At 58.6% G+C, this 17,694-nt stretch overlaps 1 protein-coding gene across 1 annotated transcript; it reads right to left on the bottom strand.

Annotated features, from left to right (window-relative positions):
• Positions 1 to 16,341: 16,341 nt before the first annotated feature.
• Positions 16,342 to 17,347, bottom strand: LOC135173852 (cilia- and flagella-associated protein 251-like; the record flags this gene model as incomplete). The annotated part of the gene is made up of 1 exon (XM_064141054.1): positions 16,342 to 17,347. A coding segment is annotated over exon 1 (1,006 nt), but the record flags the coding sequence as incomplete, so codon positions are not given.
• Between the last annotated feature and the right edge of the window lie 347 nt (positions 17,348 to 17,694).

Below are 17,694 nucleotides of genomic sequence, written 5' to 3' on the forward strand. Positions count from 1 at the left end.
CAGAGATCCTCTTCTCATGCAAATGCAGCCACCCCCCACCCCCCAAAGAAGAGGAGGGGAGGGAGGAAGGGAATTATGCCATGGCAGCCCAGCATGACTGGGGCAGCAGCAGGAAACACTCCTCAGACCATCTGTAAGGGCCCAGCCCACCCAACCCACCCCCAACAACTACATAATGAGGACAAGGTCAGAGAAAGGAGGGGGCAAAATCACCAAGGGCACAGGGACAGGGTCAGGAGGAGCTCTGGGCGTGGAACTGTGGCAGAGCCTACAGGTGTGGACCAGGCAGAGGCATAGAATGACAGAGCCAAGCAGGTTGGCAGAGAGCTCCAGGCTGACCCTGCCCAGCCTAGCACCCAGCCCTGCCCAACCAACCAGACCATGGCACTCAGTGCCCCAGCCAGGCTTGGCTGCAACACCTCCAGGCACAGCCACTCCACCACCTCCCTGGGCAGCCCATTCCAATGCCAATCACTCTCTCTGCCAGGAACTTCCTCCTCACATCCTGCCTGAACCTGCCCTGGCACAGCTTCAGCCTCTGTGCCCTGCTTCTGCCCCTGGCTGCCTGGCAGCAGAGCCCAACCCCACCTGGCTACAGCCTCCCTGCAGGCAGCTGCAGGCAGCAATCAGCTCTGCCCTCAGCCTCCTCTGCTGCAGGCTGCACCCCCCCAGCTCCCTCAGCCTCTCCTCCCAGGGCTGTGCTCCAGGCCCCTCCCCAGCCTTGCTGCCCTGCTCTCAACACCTTCCAGCACCTCAGCAGCTCTCTGCAATGCAGGAGCCCAGAGCTGGACACAGCACTGCAGGGGTGGCCTGAGCAGTGCTGAGCACAGGGGTGGGCACAAGAACCTCCCTTGTGCTGCTGCCCACACTGCTCCTGAGCCAGCCCAGGATGCCACTGGCTCTGCTGCCCACCTGGGCACTGCTGCCTCCTCTGCAGCTGCTCTCTCACAGCACCCCAAGGGCCCTCTCTGCCTGCCTGCTCTCAGCCACTCTGGCCCCAGCCTGCAGTGCTGCTTGGCCTTGCTGTGGCCAAAGTGCACAACCTGCCCTTGGCCTTCTTCACTCTCATGCCCTTGGCCTCTGCCCACCCATGCAGCCTGGCCAGGTCCCTCTGCAGGGCTCTGCTCCCCTCCAGCAGCTCCACACTGCTCCTAGCTTGGTGCCAGCTGCACACTCACTGCTGCTGCACTCAGTGCCCTGCTCCAGAGCATCACTGAAGACACTGACCAGGACTGTGCCCAGCACTGCTCCCTGGGGCGCAGCACCAGTGCCAGCTGCCAGCTGCCTGTGGCACCATTCACCACCACTCTCTGGGCCCTGCCCTCCAGCCTCTTCCTCACCTATCTCAGAGTACCTCTGCCCCAGCCAGGAGCTGCCAGCTGTGCCAGGAGCTGCTGGTGGCAGGCAGTGCCAGAGGCTCTGCTGCAGCCCAGGCAGACTCCATCCACAGCCTGCCCTGCACTCAGCAGGCAGGGGCCTGAGCATAGAAGCAGCTCAGGTTGGTGAGACAGGACCTGCCCTGCCTAACCCCTGCTGCCTGGGCCTGAGCCCTGCAGAGGTGACAGAGCCCTGGAGCAGCCTGCCCAGAAGAGGCTGTGGAGTCTCCTCTGGAGGCTTTCAGCTCCCTGTGAGGAGCAACTTCTGGAGAGTGAGGGCGACAGAGCCCTGCCGCAGGCTGCTAAGAGGAGGTTCTGGACTTGGACTCTCCTTCTCTGGAGGCATCCAAACCCTTCCTGTGTGCCACACCCTGGGGTGATGCTGCCTTAGCAAGAGCCTTGATGAGCTCTGGAGGTGCCTTCCTGCCCCTATAGCTCTGTGATTCTTGAGGTGCTCCTCTCCCTGGACCAAAACCCTCCATCAAACTGTCTGCCTGGTGGTGGCTCAGCATCCCAGTGCCTGCTGTGCCCCTGCTGGAGCTCTGCATCCCAGTGCCTGCTGCTGGCTGCTGCAGCTCTGCATCCCACTGCCTGCTGTGCCCCTGCTACAGCTCTGCATCCCAGTGCCTGCTGTGCCCCTGCTACAGCTCAGCATCCCAGTGCCTGCTGCTGGCTGCTGCAGCTCTGCAGCCCAATGCCTGCTGTGCCCCTGCTGGAGCTCTGCATCCCAGTGCCTGCCGCTGGCTGATGCAGCTCTGCATCCCAGTGCCTGCTGTGCCCCTGCTACAGCTCTGCATCCCAGTGCCTGCTGCTGGCTGATGCAGCTCAGCATCCCAGTGCCTGCTGTGCCCCTGCTACAGCTCTGCATCCCAGTGCCTGCTGTGCCCCTGCTACAGCTCTGCGTCCCAGTGCCTGCTGCTGGCTGCTGCAGCTCTGCATCCCAGTGCCTGCTGTGCCCCTGCTGCAGCTCAGCATCCCAGTGCCTGCTGTGCCCCTGCTGCAGCTCTGCATCCCAGTGCCTGCTGCTGGCTGCTGGAGCTCTGCATCCCAGTGCCTGCTGCTGGCTGCTGGAGCTCTGCATCCCAGTGCCTGCTGCTGGCTGCTGCAGCTCAGCATCCCAGTGCCTGCTGCTGGCTGCTGCAGCTCTGCATCCCAGTGCCTGCTGTGCCCCTGCTGCAGCTCTGCATCCCAGTGCCTGCTGTGCCCCTGCTACAGCTCAGCATCCCAGTGCCTGCTGTGCCCCTGCTACAGCTCTGCATCCCAGTGCCTGCTGTGCCCCTGCTACAGCTCTGCGTCCCAGTGCCTGCTGCTGGCTGCTGCAGCTCAGCATCCCAGTGCCTGCTGCTGGCTGATGCAGCTCTGCATCCCAGTGCCTGCTGTGCCCCTGCTACAGCTCTGCATCCCAGTGCCTGCTGCTGGCTGCTGCAGCTCATTATCCCAGTGCCTGCTGCTGGCTGCTGGAGCTCTGCATCCCAGTGCCTGCTGCTGGCTGCTGCAGCTCAGCATCCCACTGCCTGCTGTGCCCCTGCTACAGCTCTGCATCCCAGTGCCTGCTGCTGGCTGATGCAGCTCTGCAGCCCAATGCCTGCTGTGCCCCTGCTGGAGCTCTGCATCCCAGTGCCTGCTGCTGGCTGCTGCAGCTCTGCATCCCAGTGCCTGCTGTGCCCCTGCTACAGCTCTGCATCCCAGTGCCTGCTGCTGACTGATGCAGCTCTGCATCCCAGTGCCTGCTGCTGGCTGCTGCAGCTCTGCATCCCAGTGCCTGCTGTGCCCCTGCTACAGCTCTGCATCCCAGTGCCTGCTGTGCCCCTGCTACAGCTCTGCATCCCAGTGCCTGCTGCTGGCTGCTGCAGCTCTGCATCCCAGTGCCTGCTGTGCCCCTGCTGGAGCTCTGCATCCCTGTGCCTGCTGCTGGCTGCTGGAGCTCTGCATCCCAGTGTCTGCCGTGCCCCTGCTGGATCCACCTCCTACCCAGACACACAGAGCTCTGCCAAGCTTCCCCGTGGCACCTCCTGCTTCCTGGTGTGTTGTGGCCCTGACCAGGCAGGGGCAGAGCAGCCAAAAATAGGCTTAAGCAGCTCTTGATAATTATCTTTGTGCAACAGAGGATCTGGAGAGCTCAACATTGCCAAAGCAGCTCTCTAGCAGGGTGGAAAACAGGACTTGGCAGCAACCCTCTTGCCAGAAGACTTCCTTGGGGCTAGAAGAACCCAGCCATAAATCTGATTAACTTCATGATTGCTCTAATTCATGTGGAGATGTAGAGAAGTCCCAATTAGGCTTTGGTCTGGCAGAGCCCAGTGATGGCTCCTCTTTGCAGGGAAGAGAGCTCCAGGCTGACCCAGCCCAGCCTAGCACCCAGCCCTGCCCAACCACCCAGACCATGGCACTGAGTGCCCCAGCCAGGCTTGGCTGCAACACCTCCAGCCACAGCCACTCCACCACCTCCCTGGGCAGCCCATTCCAGTGCCAATCACTCTCTCTGCCAGGAACTTCCTCCTGGTTCTTCCAGGTCTCTTCAACCTGACTGGTTCTGTGATTCTGTGACTGGTTCCTTACATGTTTTGTCCAGGCCATGTGCTGCTGGAGGCCTGTGTTTGGCTTTGGTTGGAGGTGATGGATGTCACAGCACGGCTTAGCTGGGACCTGCTTGTGAGACCTTCTTAAAACCAGAGGCTGATGTCTACAGCAGTGTCCTGCCTGCAGCAGTGCTGGAGAGCTCTCAGTGGCTTTGCCTTGAACTGGAATCCAGAGGTGTCACTGAGACAAGCAGGTTGGCAGAGAGCTCCAGGCTCACCCAGCCCAGCCTAGCACCCAGCCCTGCCCAGCCACCCAGACCATGGCACTCAGTGCCCCAGCCAGGCTCACCTAGCCCAGCCTAGCACCCAGCCCTGCCCAGCCAACCAGACCATGGCACTAGCCTTGGCCCGTTACCTTTTGGGCTTATGAGCTGTCCTGTGGTGGCCATAACTGATGGTGACTGAAATCCTCACCCTTAGTTTCCCAGAGCTTTCCTCTTCTTCTCTTTCTTTTTGGTGTCCAGATGTTCAGTTTTACCTTTTGTCTGCCTAATTTCACTGAGGTTTGCCTAATTTCTGCCTCAGCTTGATGGGGGGAGAAGGAGGTTGGTCAGCCCAGGGCTGTGGTGGCAAACAAGGGCCACCTTGCTGTGATGCTCCTAGGCAAGTGGTGTGGCCTGGAGCCTTCTGCACAGTATCAGCTAACATCAAGGTCTAGCTGGAAACTAGAGTTTGGGTTTGGGTTCTTTGGTCGGTGAGAGTGGAGCTGAGGAAGGAGCTCTGCAGCAGGACTGTGGCCCAGGCTGCCCAGGGAATGGTTTGGAGCTGAGGCAGAGCAGGGTGAGAGTGGAGCTAAGGAAGGAGCTCTGCAGCAGGACTGTGGCCCAGGCTGCCCAGGGAATGATCTGGAGCTGAGGCAGAGCAGGGTGAGAGTGGAGCTGAGAAAGGAGCTCTGCAGTGTGAGGGTGGTGAGAGTCTGGCCCAGGCTGCCCAGGGAATGGTCTGGAGCTGAGGCAGAGCAGGGTGAGAGTGGAGCTGAGGAAGGAGCTCTGCAGCAGGACTGTGTCCCAGGCTGCCCAGGGAATGGTTTGGAGCTGAGGCAGAGCAGGGTGAGAGTGGAGCTGAGGCAGAGCAGGGTGAGAGTGGAGCTGAGGCAGAGCAGGGTGAGAGTGGAGCTGAGGAAGGAGCTCTGCAGCAGGATTCTGGCCCAGGCTGCCCAGGGAATGGTTTGGAGCTGAGGCAGAGCAGGGTGAGAGTGGAGCTGAGGAAGGAGCTCTGCAGTGTGAAGGTGGTGAGAGTCTGGCACAGGCTGCCCAGGGAGGCTGTGGCTGCCTCCTTGCTGGGAGTGCTGCAGGCCAGGCTGGATGATGCCCTGAGCAGCTGAGTGGTGTCCCTGGGCAGGGTGTGGAGGTCAGAGGAGATGAGCTCTGGGCCCCTTTCCAGCCTGAGCCCTGCTGGGGCTCTGTGATTTAAGGCCCTTGAAGCGCCACCAGCACCTGGCGTGACTCCAGTGAGCTGAAGCAGGTCCTCAGCTCCAGCACTGAATCAGATGCTGGAGAACAGGCAGTGAGGAGGAGGAGGAGGATGGTGACAGCCTCACCCTGCCAGCAGGCCCTCAAGGCAAGGAGTGCTGCCTGCCTGAGCTGACCCAGCAGCTGTGCCAGGGAGCGAGCTAACAGGATGAGCTGCTCACGACTCATCCACCACCTTGCTCCACCTCCACTCAGAATCCTCCCTCTCCCTCTTCCATTCCAGGGACGTGAGGCTGTGAGGTTCCCCCTGCCTTGCCCAGCCCTCTCCCTTTTGCTGTCTCATCCTTTTATCCCTGCTTTGTTTTCCTTCCGCAGGAGGAATCGAGGCCGAGCTGAGCTCTGCTGCGCTGCCGCAGCTCCTGCCTGCGTGGGCGTTTGGGCTGGGGGTGGCTGTGCAGTGATGGAGTTCAGCAGCCTGCAGAGCTCCCTCGGCTGGGACCACCTTCTGCAGGCGGGGGCAAGGTCCAGGGGGCTTGGAATGTGAGCAGGGGAGAGAGGAGAGGGTGCTGAGAGGCTGCAGTAGCTCTGCTGTGAGCACAGCCTGAAAGAGTTGGGGCTGTGCAGGCTGCAGCAGAGGAGGCTCCCAGGTGACCTTCTTGTGGCCTGCCAGGATCTGAAGGGGGCTCCAGAAAAGCTGGAGAGGGACTTTTGAGGGTGTGAGGGAGTGACAGGAGTGGGGGGAATGGAGCAAAGGTGGAGGTGGGGAGAGTGAGGCTGGAGGTGAGGAGGAAGTTGTTGGTGATGAGAGTGGTGAGAGGCTGGAATGGGTTGCCCAGGGAGGGGGTTGAGGCCCCATGGCTGGAGGTGTTTGAGGCCAGGCTGGCTGAGGCTGTGTGCAGCCTGCTCTAGGGTAGGGTGTCCCTGGGCATGGCAGGGGGTTGGCATTGGCTGCTCCTTGTGGTCACAGAACCATAGAGCCAAGCAGGTTGGCAGAGAGCTCCAGGCTCACCCAGCCCAGCCTAGCACCCAGCCCTGCCCAACCAACCAGACCATGGCACTCAGTGCCCCAGCCAGGCTTGGCTGTAACACCTCCAGCCACAGCCACTCCACCACCTCCCTGGGCAGCCCATTCCAGTGCCAATCACTTTCTCTGACAACAACTTCCTCCTCACCTCCAGCCTAGACCTGCCCTGGCACAGCTTCAGCCTCTGTGCCCTGCTTCTGGCCCTGGCTGCCTGGCAGCAGAGCCCAACCCCACCTGGCTACAGCCTCCCTGCAGGCAGCTGCAGGCAGCAATCAGCTCTGCCCTGAGCCTCCTCTGCTGCAGGCTGCACCCCCCCAGCTCCCTCAGCCTCTCCTCACAGGGCTGTGCTCCAGGCCCCTCCCCAGCCTTGCTGCCCTGCTCTCAACACCTTCCAGCACCTCAGCAGCTCTCTGCAATGCAGGAGCCCAGAGCTGGACACAGCACTGCAGGGGTGGCCTGAGCAGTGCTGAGCACAGGGGTGGGCACAAGAACCTCCCTTGTGCTGCTGCCCACACTGCTCCTGAGCCAGCCCAGGATGCCACTGGCTCTGCTGCCCACCTGGGCACTGCTGCCTCCTCTGCAGCTGCTCTCTCACAGCACCCCCAGGGCCCTCTCTGCAGACCCTTCCAGCCACCTCTCGTCCTTGCCCAGCCCCTCCAAACCTTCCCCTTGCCCCCCATAAGAGGGCAAACAAGGACAGAGACCACCACAAGGAGAGCAAACCAAGGCAGGAGGTCGTTTTCCTCGAGCATTCATCACCTGGAGAGCGCAGCTGGAGGCGTGGGGACAGGGTTGGGACGGGCGTGGGGCGGCAAGAGGAGAGACAGATGGGGGCCCTGTGACCTCCGGGGAGGCAATTGGAGCTGCAAAGCCTCCGGCACAGTTGAAGGGAATAAATTCTGCTGAAAGGATGCTTAAGCGACTCGCTCCCGAGTGTTGACCTTTAAATCACCGCAGTTAAGCTCTGAAGTCAACAAACGACCCCGCGCCCGGGGGGAGGGAGGGAGGGATGGAGGAGGGAGGGGGTGGGGAGTAAGGGATGCTGAAGGGAGGGGAGGGCTGAGTTATTGTCCTGGGATGGCTGCAAGCTGCTGAGAGGAGGGAGAGGGAGGGGGCAGAGAGGAGGCTGCGCTGAGGGCGGGAGGCGCTCGGTGGCTTGCAAACCACTTTGGCTCTCAGCCCAGGCTGAGTTTGGAGGCTTCGGACTCGGGAGGCTCAGCAGCTCTGCCTCCCTGGTGGCCTCTGCCGCGGCACGGGGGCTTGGCTGGAGCCAGGGAAGACCTCCTCGGGGCTGCCCAGCGCCTCAAAGGGGTCTGCGAGGGAGGAGATGGGAGAGGGGAGACGAGGGAGAAATCCTGGAGAGAGAGGGGGGTGAGACCCTGGCACAGGTGGAGGGTGGGGAGACCTTGGCACAGGTTGAGGGTGGTGAGACCTTGGCACAGGTGGAGGGTGGGGAGACACTGGGCACAGGTTGAAGGTGGGGAGACACTGGCACAGGTGGAGGGTGGTGAGAGATTGGCACAGGTGGAGGGTGTCTGCACTGGCACAGGTGGAGGGTGGTGAGAGACTGGCAGAGGTTGAGGGTGGTGAGAAATTGGCACAGGTGGAGGGTGGTGAGAGACTGGCAGAGGTGAAGAGTGGGGAGACACTGGCACAGGTGGAGGGTGGGGAGACACTGGGCACAGGTTGAAGGTGGGGAGACACTGGCACAGGTTGAGGGTGGTGAGACACTGGCACAGGTTGAGGATAGGGAGAGATTGGCACAGGTTGAGGGTGTCTGCGCTGGCACAGGTGGAGGGTGGTGAGAGACTGGCAGAGGTTGAGTGTGGTGAGAGACTGGCACAGGTGGAGGGTAGTCAGACATTGGCACAGGTGGAGGGTGGTGAGAGACTGGCAGAGGTGAAGAGTGGGGAGACACTGGCACAGGTTGAAGGTGGGGAGACACTGGGCACAGATTGAAGGTGGGGAGGCACTGGCACAGGTTGAGGGTGGTGAGAGACTGGCACAGGTTGAAGGTGGTGAGACCCTGGCACAGGTTGAAGGTGGTGAGAGACTGGCACAGGTGAAGGGTGCTGAGAGACTGGCATAGGTTGAGGGTGATGAGACCCTGGCACAGGTGAAGGGTGCTGAGAGACTGGCACAGGTGGAGGGTGGTGAGACCCTGGCACAATTTGAGGGTGGGGAGACCCTGGCACAGGTGGAGGGTGGAGAGACCCTGGCACAGGTGGAGGGTGGTGAGAGACTGGCACAGGTTGAAGGTGGTGAGAGACTGGCATAGGTGGAGGGTGATGAGACCCTGGCACAATTTGAGGGTGGGGAGACCCTGGCACATATGGAGGGTGGTCAGACACTGGCACAGGTTAAGGGTGGGGAGACACTGGCACAGGTTGAAGGTGGTGAGAGAGAGGCACAGGTGGTGAGGCAATGGCGCAGAGTGAGGGTGGTGAGAGCCTGGCACAGGTTTGCCAGGGAGGTTGTGGAGCACAGAAGCACAGGATGTGATCTTTGATCTTTGATCCCATTCTGTGCTTCTGTGCTCCACAACCTCCCTGAAGAGGTGTCCAGGACCAGTCTGGATGAGTCCTTTGAGTGACCTCTTCGAGTGGGAGCTGTCCCTGCCTATGGCCTGGGGCTTTGGACCTGGCTGAGCTTTGGAGGTCCCTCCCAACCCAAACCATTCTGTGATGCTGTGGCTCTAAAGACCCCTTTAGATGTGTGTGTGAGGGGGGGAGGACATTGCAGCTGCAGGTGAGGTGAAGGCAGAGAAGGGAGATGTGCTCTGAATCAAAACTCCTTGCCCACCCCAGCAGAGAGTGTGGAAGGAAGGAAGAAAGGAGAGGGGATAAAAAGCAGAGGGGATAATGAGAAGGTGAAGATCCAAGTGGGTGGCAGATGCAAGAGGGAGCTAATCAGGTCTTTATGGGCAGGCAGGCAAAGAGGATTAGCTGCAATCAGGAGAGGGAAGGGCTGGGGATGCACAAAGCCTCTGTGGAGAGCTCATCTGGAAGCCTCACGCCCAGCGAGGGGCTGTGGGTCTCGAGGGGGATGGTCGCTCCCTGTGCCCGCCTTAAAGGCAGCCTTGCCAGGCTGAGCCAGGCTAAAGCAAGGCTGAGCCCCTCAGGGACTGAGGGGAGACCACCAGAGAGAGGGGCAGGGGGCTGCTCTGGCTGTCAGGGAAGGATAGGGCAGGGTGGGGAGTGGGACAAAGCTGGGGATGGGGGAGAGTCAGGCTGGAGGTGAGGAAGAGGTTGGTGGTGAGAGGCTGGCAGGGGTTGCCCAGGGAGAGGGTTGAGGCCCCATGGCTGGAGGTGCTTCAGGCCAGGCTGGCTGAGGCTGTGTGCAGCCTGCTCTAGTGTGAGGTGTCCCTGGGCATGGCAGGGGGAGGTTGGGACTGGAGGATCCACAGACTTGCTCAGAGCAAGGGGCAAGAGCTGTGGGTAGAGCTTCCGGGGAGGGGATTGATCCCAGTTGCAGAGGGACAGGGATCTGCTGCAGAGGGTCCAAGGGAGGGCTGTGAGGATCAGGAGGGGACTGCAGCACTGCCTGGTGAGGAGAGGCTGAGGGCCCTGGGGCTGCTTAGTCTGGAGAAGAGAAGGCTGAGAGGGGATTTGATCGATGCTTATCAGTATCTGAGGGCTGGGGGTCAGGAGGGGGGGACAGGCTCTGCTCACTGCTCCCTGGGACAGGACAAGCAGCAATGGATGGAAGCTGCAGCACAGGAGGTTGCAGCTCAGCACAAGGGGAACTTCTTGCCTGGAAGGGTCCCAGAGCCTGGCACAGGCTGCCCAGAGAGGCTGTGGAGTCTCCTTGTGTGGAGCCTTTCCAGGCCTGTCTGGCTGTGTTCCTGTGTGCCCTGAGCTGGGTTGTGTGGCCCTGCTCTGGCAGGGGGGTTGGACTGGATGAGCTTTTTGGGTCCCTTCCAAGCCCTGACATCCTCTGATCCTGCCCTTCCTAAACCCCTGCTGGCTGGGCCTGATCCCTTGGCCACTGTGTGGGTGCTGTGTGATGGCTCTCAGGGTGACCTGTTCCATGCCCTTGCCTGGCACTGAGCCATTTGTGGCAGATGCTGCCTGCCACAAGGCTTTGCTTCAGCCCAGGTAGACTACACCTGGAGGACTGAGGCCAACTCTGGGCTCCCCTGTTGCAGACAGACAGGAACTGACTGGAGAGAGCCCAGCAAAGACGCTGAAGGCTCTGGCACAGGGCTGGGAATGTCCCCAGAGGTCACTCCCACACCACCACCACCACCAGCACCTGGTGCTGGCCTTCCATGACGCTGCTTAAGGAGCAGGTGGGTGGGTGCCTGGCTGATGGTCACCTCATCCCACCCCGAGTGGATGGAGGGTGAGAGCCCAAGGCTTGTCTCACAGCCAGAGCTCTCAGTATTGATGTTTTGAGGCCAGCTGCTTTAAAAATAGTCGCAGCTTCCTGTGGGAGAGCCTTGGGAGCTGAATGACAATGAAAGCATCAGGTCGAGCCAGAGTGCAGGAGCTGAAAGGGCTCTGGCAGTGCTGCTCCCAGACAGCAAGGTGAGCATCTGCTGCTGCTGCTGCTGCTGCTGCGCACCCAGGCTGGAGAGCAGCAAGTGCCAGGAGCCAGATCACCCTCGCTGCCTTCTCCAGAGTGCTGAGAGGCACTCAGGGTCCTGGCAGGGAGGGGAAAGGTAGAGCTGGCAGCTACAAACAGTGCAGCATCCAAGGCTGGTTTCTGTGCTGGGGGAGTGAGGTTGGCTTCAGAGAGGGGAAATCCAGGGCAGGGGTAAGGAACACCAGGGATGGAGGCAGCTTGGGGTAGGAACAGGCTCCTGAGGAAGAAACTCCAACTGGCACCTGCCCTGCAAGCACAATTGGTTGCTCCATGGTGGGTCCAGGTGGGATGGATTCAGCCTGGGGTGGAGCAGGCTCCATGAAGCAGAAACTCCAATTGGTTGTTTCATGGTGGGTCCAGGTGGGATGGATTCAGCTTGGGGTTGGAGCAGGCTCCTGAAGCAGAAACTCCAATTGGTTGCTCCATGCTGGGTCCAAGTGAGGATGGATTCAGCCTGGGGTAGGAACAGGCTCCTGAGGAAGAAACTCCAACTGGCACCTTCCCTGCAAGCAAAATTGGTTGATCCATGGTGAGTCCAGGTGAGGATGGATCCAGCCTGGGGTTGGATCAAGCTTTTGAGGCAGAAACTCCAATTGGTTGCTCCATGGTGGGTCCAGGTGAGGATGGATCCAGCCTGGGGGTGGAGCAGGCTCCTGAGGCAGAAACTCCAATTGGTTGCTCCATGCTGGGTCCAGGTGAGGATGGATTCAGCTTGGGGTGGAGCAGACTCCTGAGGCAGAAACTCCAATTGGTTGATCCATGTTGAGTCCAGGTGAGAAGGGCAAAGCTGGGGAGGGAGTCTGGTGAGGAACAGCTGAGGGGCATGGGATTGTTCAGCACAGAGAAGAGGAGACTGAGTGGAGACCTTCTGCCTCTCTGTACAGCTCCCTGAAAAGGAGGCTGGAGCCAAGTGGGGGTTGGGCTCATTCTCCCAAGGAGGAAGTGATAGGGCACTTGATGAGGGGATAAGGAGAGGCTGAGGGCCCTGGGGGTGCTCAGTCTGGAGAAGAGAAGGCTGAGAGGGGATCTAATCAATGCTTATCAATATCTGAGGGCAGGGCTGGGGGTCAGGAGTGGGGGACAGGCTCTGCTCACTGCTCCCTGGCACAGGACAAGCAGCAATGGATGGAAGCTGCAGCACAGGAGGTTCCAGTTCAGCACAAGGGGAACTTCTTGCCTGGAAGGGTCCCAGAGCCTGGCACAGGCTGCCCAGAGAGGTTGTGGAGTCTCCTTCTCTGGAGCCTTTGCAGGCCTGTCTGGGTGTGTTCCTGTGTGCCCTGAGCTGGATTGTGTGGCCCTGCTCTGGCAGGGGAGGGACTGGACTGGATGAGCTCTTTGGGTCCCTTCCAACCCCTGACAGCCTCTGAGCCTGTGATGCTGTCAACCTGTGACAAGAGGAAGCAGCCTCAGGGTGCCCCAGGGGAGGTTTAAGTTGGAATTTCTGTGTGTAAAGGGCTTTAGTCCAGGATGATTTGGTCCAGGATGATCTGATCCAGGATGATTTGGTCCATGGCAACACACAGGAGAGTTGGCCCAGGATGATTTGGTCCATGGCAACACCCAGGATTATTTGGTCCAGGATGATTTGGTCCAGGATGATCTGATCCAGGATGATTTGGTCCATGGCAACACACAGGAGAGTTTGTCCAGGATGATTTGGTCCAGGATGATTTGGTCCATGGCAACACATAGGAGAGTTGGTCCAGGATAATTTGGTCCAGGATGATTTGGTCCATGGCAGCACACAGGAGAGTTGGCCCAGGATGATTTGGTCCAGGAGGATTTGGTCCATGGCAACACACAAGGGAGTTGGTCCAGGATGGTTTGGTCCATGGCAGCACACAGGAGAGTTGGCCCAGGATGATTTGGTCCAGGAGGATTTGATCCATGGCAACACACAGGGGAGTTGGTCCAGGATGGTTTGGTCCATGGTAACACACAGGGGAGTTGGTCCAGGATGGTTTGGTCCAGGAGGATTTGGTCCATGGCAACACATAGGAGAGTTGGTCCAGGATAATTTGGTCCAGGATGATTTGGTCCATGGCAGCACACAGGAGAGTTGGCCCAGGATGATTTGGTCCAGGAGGATTTGGTCCATGGCAACACACAGGGGAGTTGGTCCAGGAGGATTTGGTCCATGGTAACACACAGGGGAGTTGGTCCAGGATGGTTTGGTCCATGGTAACACACAGGAGATGCCCAGACCCAGTTTGCTGGACTGGTTCACAGCACAAAGAAGCCTGAAGTAATTGTCTCAGGAGACACCAGGGAGACCTCAGGGCAGGATTCCAGGACCTGAAGTGGGCTACCAGAAAGCTGTGGAGGGACTTTTGACAAGGGCTGGGACTGACAGAACAAGGGACAAAGGCTTTGAGCTGGGAGAGGGGAGCCTGAGAGTGGAGAGGAGGAAGAAACTATTGAGGGTGATACAGGGAGGCTTTGGATGTCCCCTCCTTGGAGGTGCACAAGGCCAGCTTGGATGAGGTCTTGAGATCAATAAGCTGGTGAGAAGTGTCCCTGCGTAAGGGAGGGGATTTGGGACTGGATGAGCTTTGAGGTCCCTTCCAACATGAACCATTCTGTGAATCTATGATCATAGAGGTCTTTATCCAGCCCAAACCATTCCATGATTCCATGAACCTTTGTGTCCCCTTCCAGCCCAAACCATTCCATGGTTCTATGAACCTTTGTGTCCCCTTCCAGCCCAAACCCTTCCATGGTTCTATGAACCTTTGTGTCCCCTTCCAGCCCAAACCCTTCCATGGTTCTATGAACCTTTGTGTCCCCTTCCAGCCCAAACCCTTCCATGGTTCTATGAACCTTTGTGTCCCCTTCCAGCCCCAAACCATTCCATGGTTCCATGAACCTTTGTGTCCCTTTCCAGCCCCAAACCATTCCATGGTTCTATGAACGTTTGTGTCCCCTTCCAGCCCAAACCATTTCGTGATCCTTAGCTTCTAATTAATTGCTCATCCTCATTATGTGTTTTAGGCAGGGGGGGAGGGAGTGGGAGTAACACTTTTTTTCTCCTGCCCCCCTGCTGGGCAGAATCTCATCCATTAACCACCAGGGGCCTGCTCACCCCCCAGGAATCCATTCTTAGCAGGAAGCCATTGTGATTCTGGTGCTGTTTGCTCAGTGCTCTGCCAGCCCTCGAAGGCAGCCTGATGGAATCGAGCTTGTTTATGGAGATGGAGAAGGCGGAGGAAGAGTCATTACCATCTTTATGAGGTATCACAGTCCCCACTGATCAGCAGCCTGTTCAGTTCCAAGTGCTAATCAAGGCACACCTTTCATCTGCTGGGTGCTCTGGGCTCTGACCCTGTCGCCTGCCAGGCGTGGGCAGGCAGAGCACAGAAGGGGCAGTGACTGAGGGGGATTAGCCGGTGGCGAGCATGCCTCTGCATGCCAGGGCAGAGCTGGTGCCCAGCCCTCTGCAGCGCCCCCACTGGGGGCCTCGAGCAGGGCACTGAGTCCTGCAGCTGTCAGTGTGCAGCTGGCATCAAGCTAGGAGCAGTGTGGAGCTGCTGGAGGGGAGCAGAGCCCTGCAGAGGGACCTGGCCAGGCTGCATGGGTGGGCAGAGGTCAAGGGCATGAGAGTGAAGAAGGCCAAGGGCAGGTTGTGCACTTTGGCCACAGCAAGGCCAAGCAGCACTGCAGGCTGGGGCCAGAGTGGCTGAGAGCAGGCAGGCAGAGAGGGCCCTGGGGGTGCTGTGAGAGAGCAGCTGCAGAGGAGGCAGCAGTGCCCAGGTGGGCAGCAGAGCCAGTGGCATCCTGGGCTGGCTCAGGAGCAGTGTGGGCAGCAGCACAAGGGAGGCTCTTGTGCCCCTGTGCTCAGCACTGCTCAGGCCACCCCTGCAGTGCTGTGTCCATCTCTGGGCTCCTGCACTGCAGAGAGCTGCTGAGGTGCTGGAAGGTGTTGAGAGCAGGGCAGCAAGGCTGGGGAGGGGCCTGGAGCACAGCCCTGTGAGGAGAGGCTGAGAGAGCTGGGGGGGTGCAGCCTGCAGCAGAGGAGGCTGAGGGCAGAGCTGATTGCTGCCTGCAGCTGCCTGCACGGAGGCTGTAGCCAGGTGGGGTTGGGCTCTGCTGCCAGGCAGCCAGGGGCAGAAGCAGGGCACAGAGGGTGAAGCTGTGCCAGGGCAGGTCGAGGCTGGAGGTGAGGAGGAAGTTGTTGTCAGAGAGAGTGATTGGCACTGGGATGGGCTGCCCAGGGAGGTGGTGGAGTGGCTGTGGCTGGAGGTGTTGCAGCCAAGCCTGGCTGGGGCACTGAGTGCCATGGTCTGGGTGGTTGGGCAGGGCTGGGTGCTAGGCTGGGCAGGGTCAGCCTGGAGCTCTCTGCCAATGTGCTTTATTCTATGATGATTCTATGGTGATTCTTTGCTCCGTGGGGGCAGGCAGTTCCTCATGGCCCTGTCCTCCCACAGCCACAGGCAAACCCAGTGTGGCAGAGCCCTGGGGGTCTCCCATCCCCTGCCTATACCCTTACCCTGCAGGGTTTGCCTTACGGCACAGCCACATGGCCCTGAAAGGCAGCCTGGGCTGGGGACTCCACCACCTCCGTGCCAGTCCCTGGCCACGCTCTCTCCATGGAAGGACTCTTCCTCCTGTCCAGTCCAAACCTCCCCAGCCTCAGCTTCAGGCTGTTCCTCCTTCTTCTGTCTCCCATAATCTGTAAGCAGAGCCCAGCAGCAGTCTCTCCCCTTCAGGCAGCTGCAGACAGCCCTCAGCCTCCTCTTCCTCACACTGATTATCCCCAGCTCCTTCACTCTCTCCTCATCACAGTTGTTCCTCAGGGCCCTTCCTTGCCCTCCTCTGCCCTGGCTCCAGCACCTGTACATCCCTCTCAGACTGAGGTGCCCCAGACTCGAGCTGTGGCCTCACCAGAGCAGAGTGCCAGGGGACAATCCTCTCCCTGCTGCTGCTGGGCACAGCATCCCTGAGCCCAGCCTGTGGCTGCCTGTGCCACCTGGGCACTCTGCTGGCTCACACTCAGCTCCCTGGGAGCAGCTGATCCTCCTCCTCCTCCTCCTCCTCCTCCTCCTCCTCCTCCTCCTCCTCCTCCTCCTCCTCCTCCTCCTCCTCCTCCTCCTCCTCCTCCTCCTCCTCCTCCTCCTCCTCCTTCTTCTCCTCTTCGTTGTGTTCTTCTTCATCATCGTCTTCTTCTTCTTTGTCATTGTCTTCTTCTTCTTCTTCGTCATCATCTTTGTCGTCTTCTTGTTCTTTGTCATCATCTTTGTCATCTTCTTCTTCTTCTTCTTGGTCTTCTTCTTCTTCTTCTTCTTGGTCTTCTTGGTCTTCTTCTTCTTGGTCTTCTTCTTCTTGGTCTTCTTCTTCTTGGTCTTCTTCTTCTTGGTCTTCTTGGCCTTCTTCTTCTTGGTCTTCTTCTTGGTCTTCTTCTTCTTGGTCTTCTTCTTCTTGGTCTTCTTCTTCTTCGTCTTCGTCTTCGTCTTCTTCTTCTTCGTCTTCGTCTTCGTCTTCTTCTTCTTCTTCTTCGTCTTCGTCTTCGTCTTCGTCTTCGTCTTCGTCTTCTTCTTCGTCATCTTCTTCTTCGTCTTCTTCTTCTTCTTCTTCTTCTTCTTCTTCTTCTTCTTCTTCTTCTTCGTCTTCTTCTTCTTCTTCTTCTTCTTCGTCTTCTTCTTCGTCTTCTTCTTCGTCTTCTTCTTTGTCTTCTTCTTCTTCTTCTTCTTCTTTGTCTTCTTCTTCGTCTTCTTCGTCTTCTTCTTCTTCTTCGTCTTCGTCTTCTTCTTCGTCTTCTTCTTCGTCTTCTTCTTCGTCTTCTTCGTCTTCTTCTTCGTCTTCTTCTTCGTCTTCTTCTTCGTCTTCTTCTTCGTCTTCTTCTTCGTCTTCTTCTTCGTCTTCTTCTTCTTCTTCTTCTTCTTCTTCTTCGTCTTCGTCTTCGTCTTCTTCTTCGTCTTTGTCTTCGTCATCTTCTTCATCTTCTTCTTCGTCTTCGTCTTCGTCTTCTTCTTCGTCTTCGTCTTCGTCTTCGTCTTCGTCTTCTTCTTCGTCTTCTTCTTCGTCTTCTTCTTCTTCTTCTTCGTCTTCTTCTTCGTCTTCTTCTTCGTCTTCGTCTTCGTCTTCTTCTTTGTCTTCTTCTTCTTCTTCTTCTTCTTCTTCTTCTTCTTCTTCTTCTTCTTCTTCTTCTTCTTCTTCTTCTTCTTCGTCTTCTTCGTCGTCGTCTTCGTCGTTTTCGTCGTCTTCTTCGTCTTCTTCTTCTTCTTTGTCTTCTTTGTCTTCTTTTTCTCCTTCATCATCATCTTCATCCTCTTTTTCTGCTGCTTCTGGAATGAAGGAGCTGTAAAAGGTTTGGGTGTGAGGTTTTGTCGCTGCTGTTGCTGTTTGCTGTGTGGCTTCTGCCCCTGCATACATCAAGGCAGATCAGCCTGGGGTTGTATCCATCCTGCACTGAAAGGGAGCTTTGGGCACCTCCCTTTCCAGGCCAGCAAATGGAGATCTTAATCCATCTGCAGCCAGGCAGCTGCTGCAACAAGCAACCGAGCCTGAGCTGCACTGCCAGAGCCTCTCCAGGGGTCTTCAAACCCTTGGAGGGGCTGCTGGAGCAGGATTTTGTCTCCTTGTGGTTGTCCTTGTGTGAGCTGCTCTGGCAGAGCCTCTTGAGGGTCCCTTGGAGGGGCTGCTGGAGCAGGATTTTGTCTCCTGCTGCTTGTCCTTGTGTGAGCTGCTCTGGCAGAGCCTCTTGAGGGTCCCTTGGAGGG

Source organism: Pogoniulus pusillus, unplaced genomic scaffold, assembly GCF_015220805.1.
Source record: "Pogoniulus pusillus isolate bPogPus1 unplaced genomic scaffold, bPogPus1.pri scaffold_101_arrow_ctg1, whole genome shotgun sequence".
In the NCBI taxonomy this organism is placed as follows: domain Eukaryota; kingdom Metazoa; phylum Chordata; class Aves; order Piciformes; family Lybiidae; genus Pogoniulus; species Pogoniulus pusillus.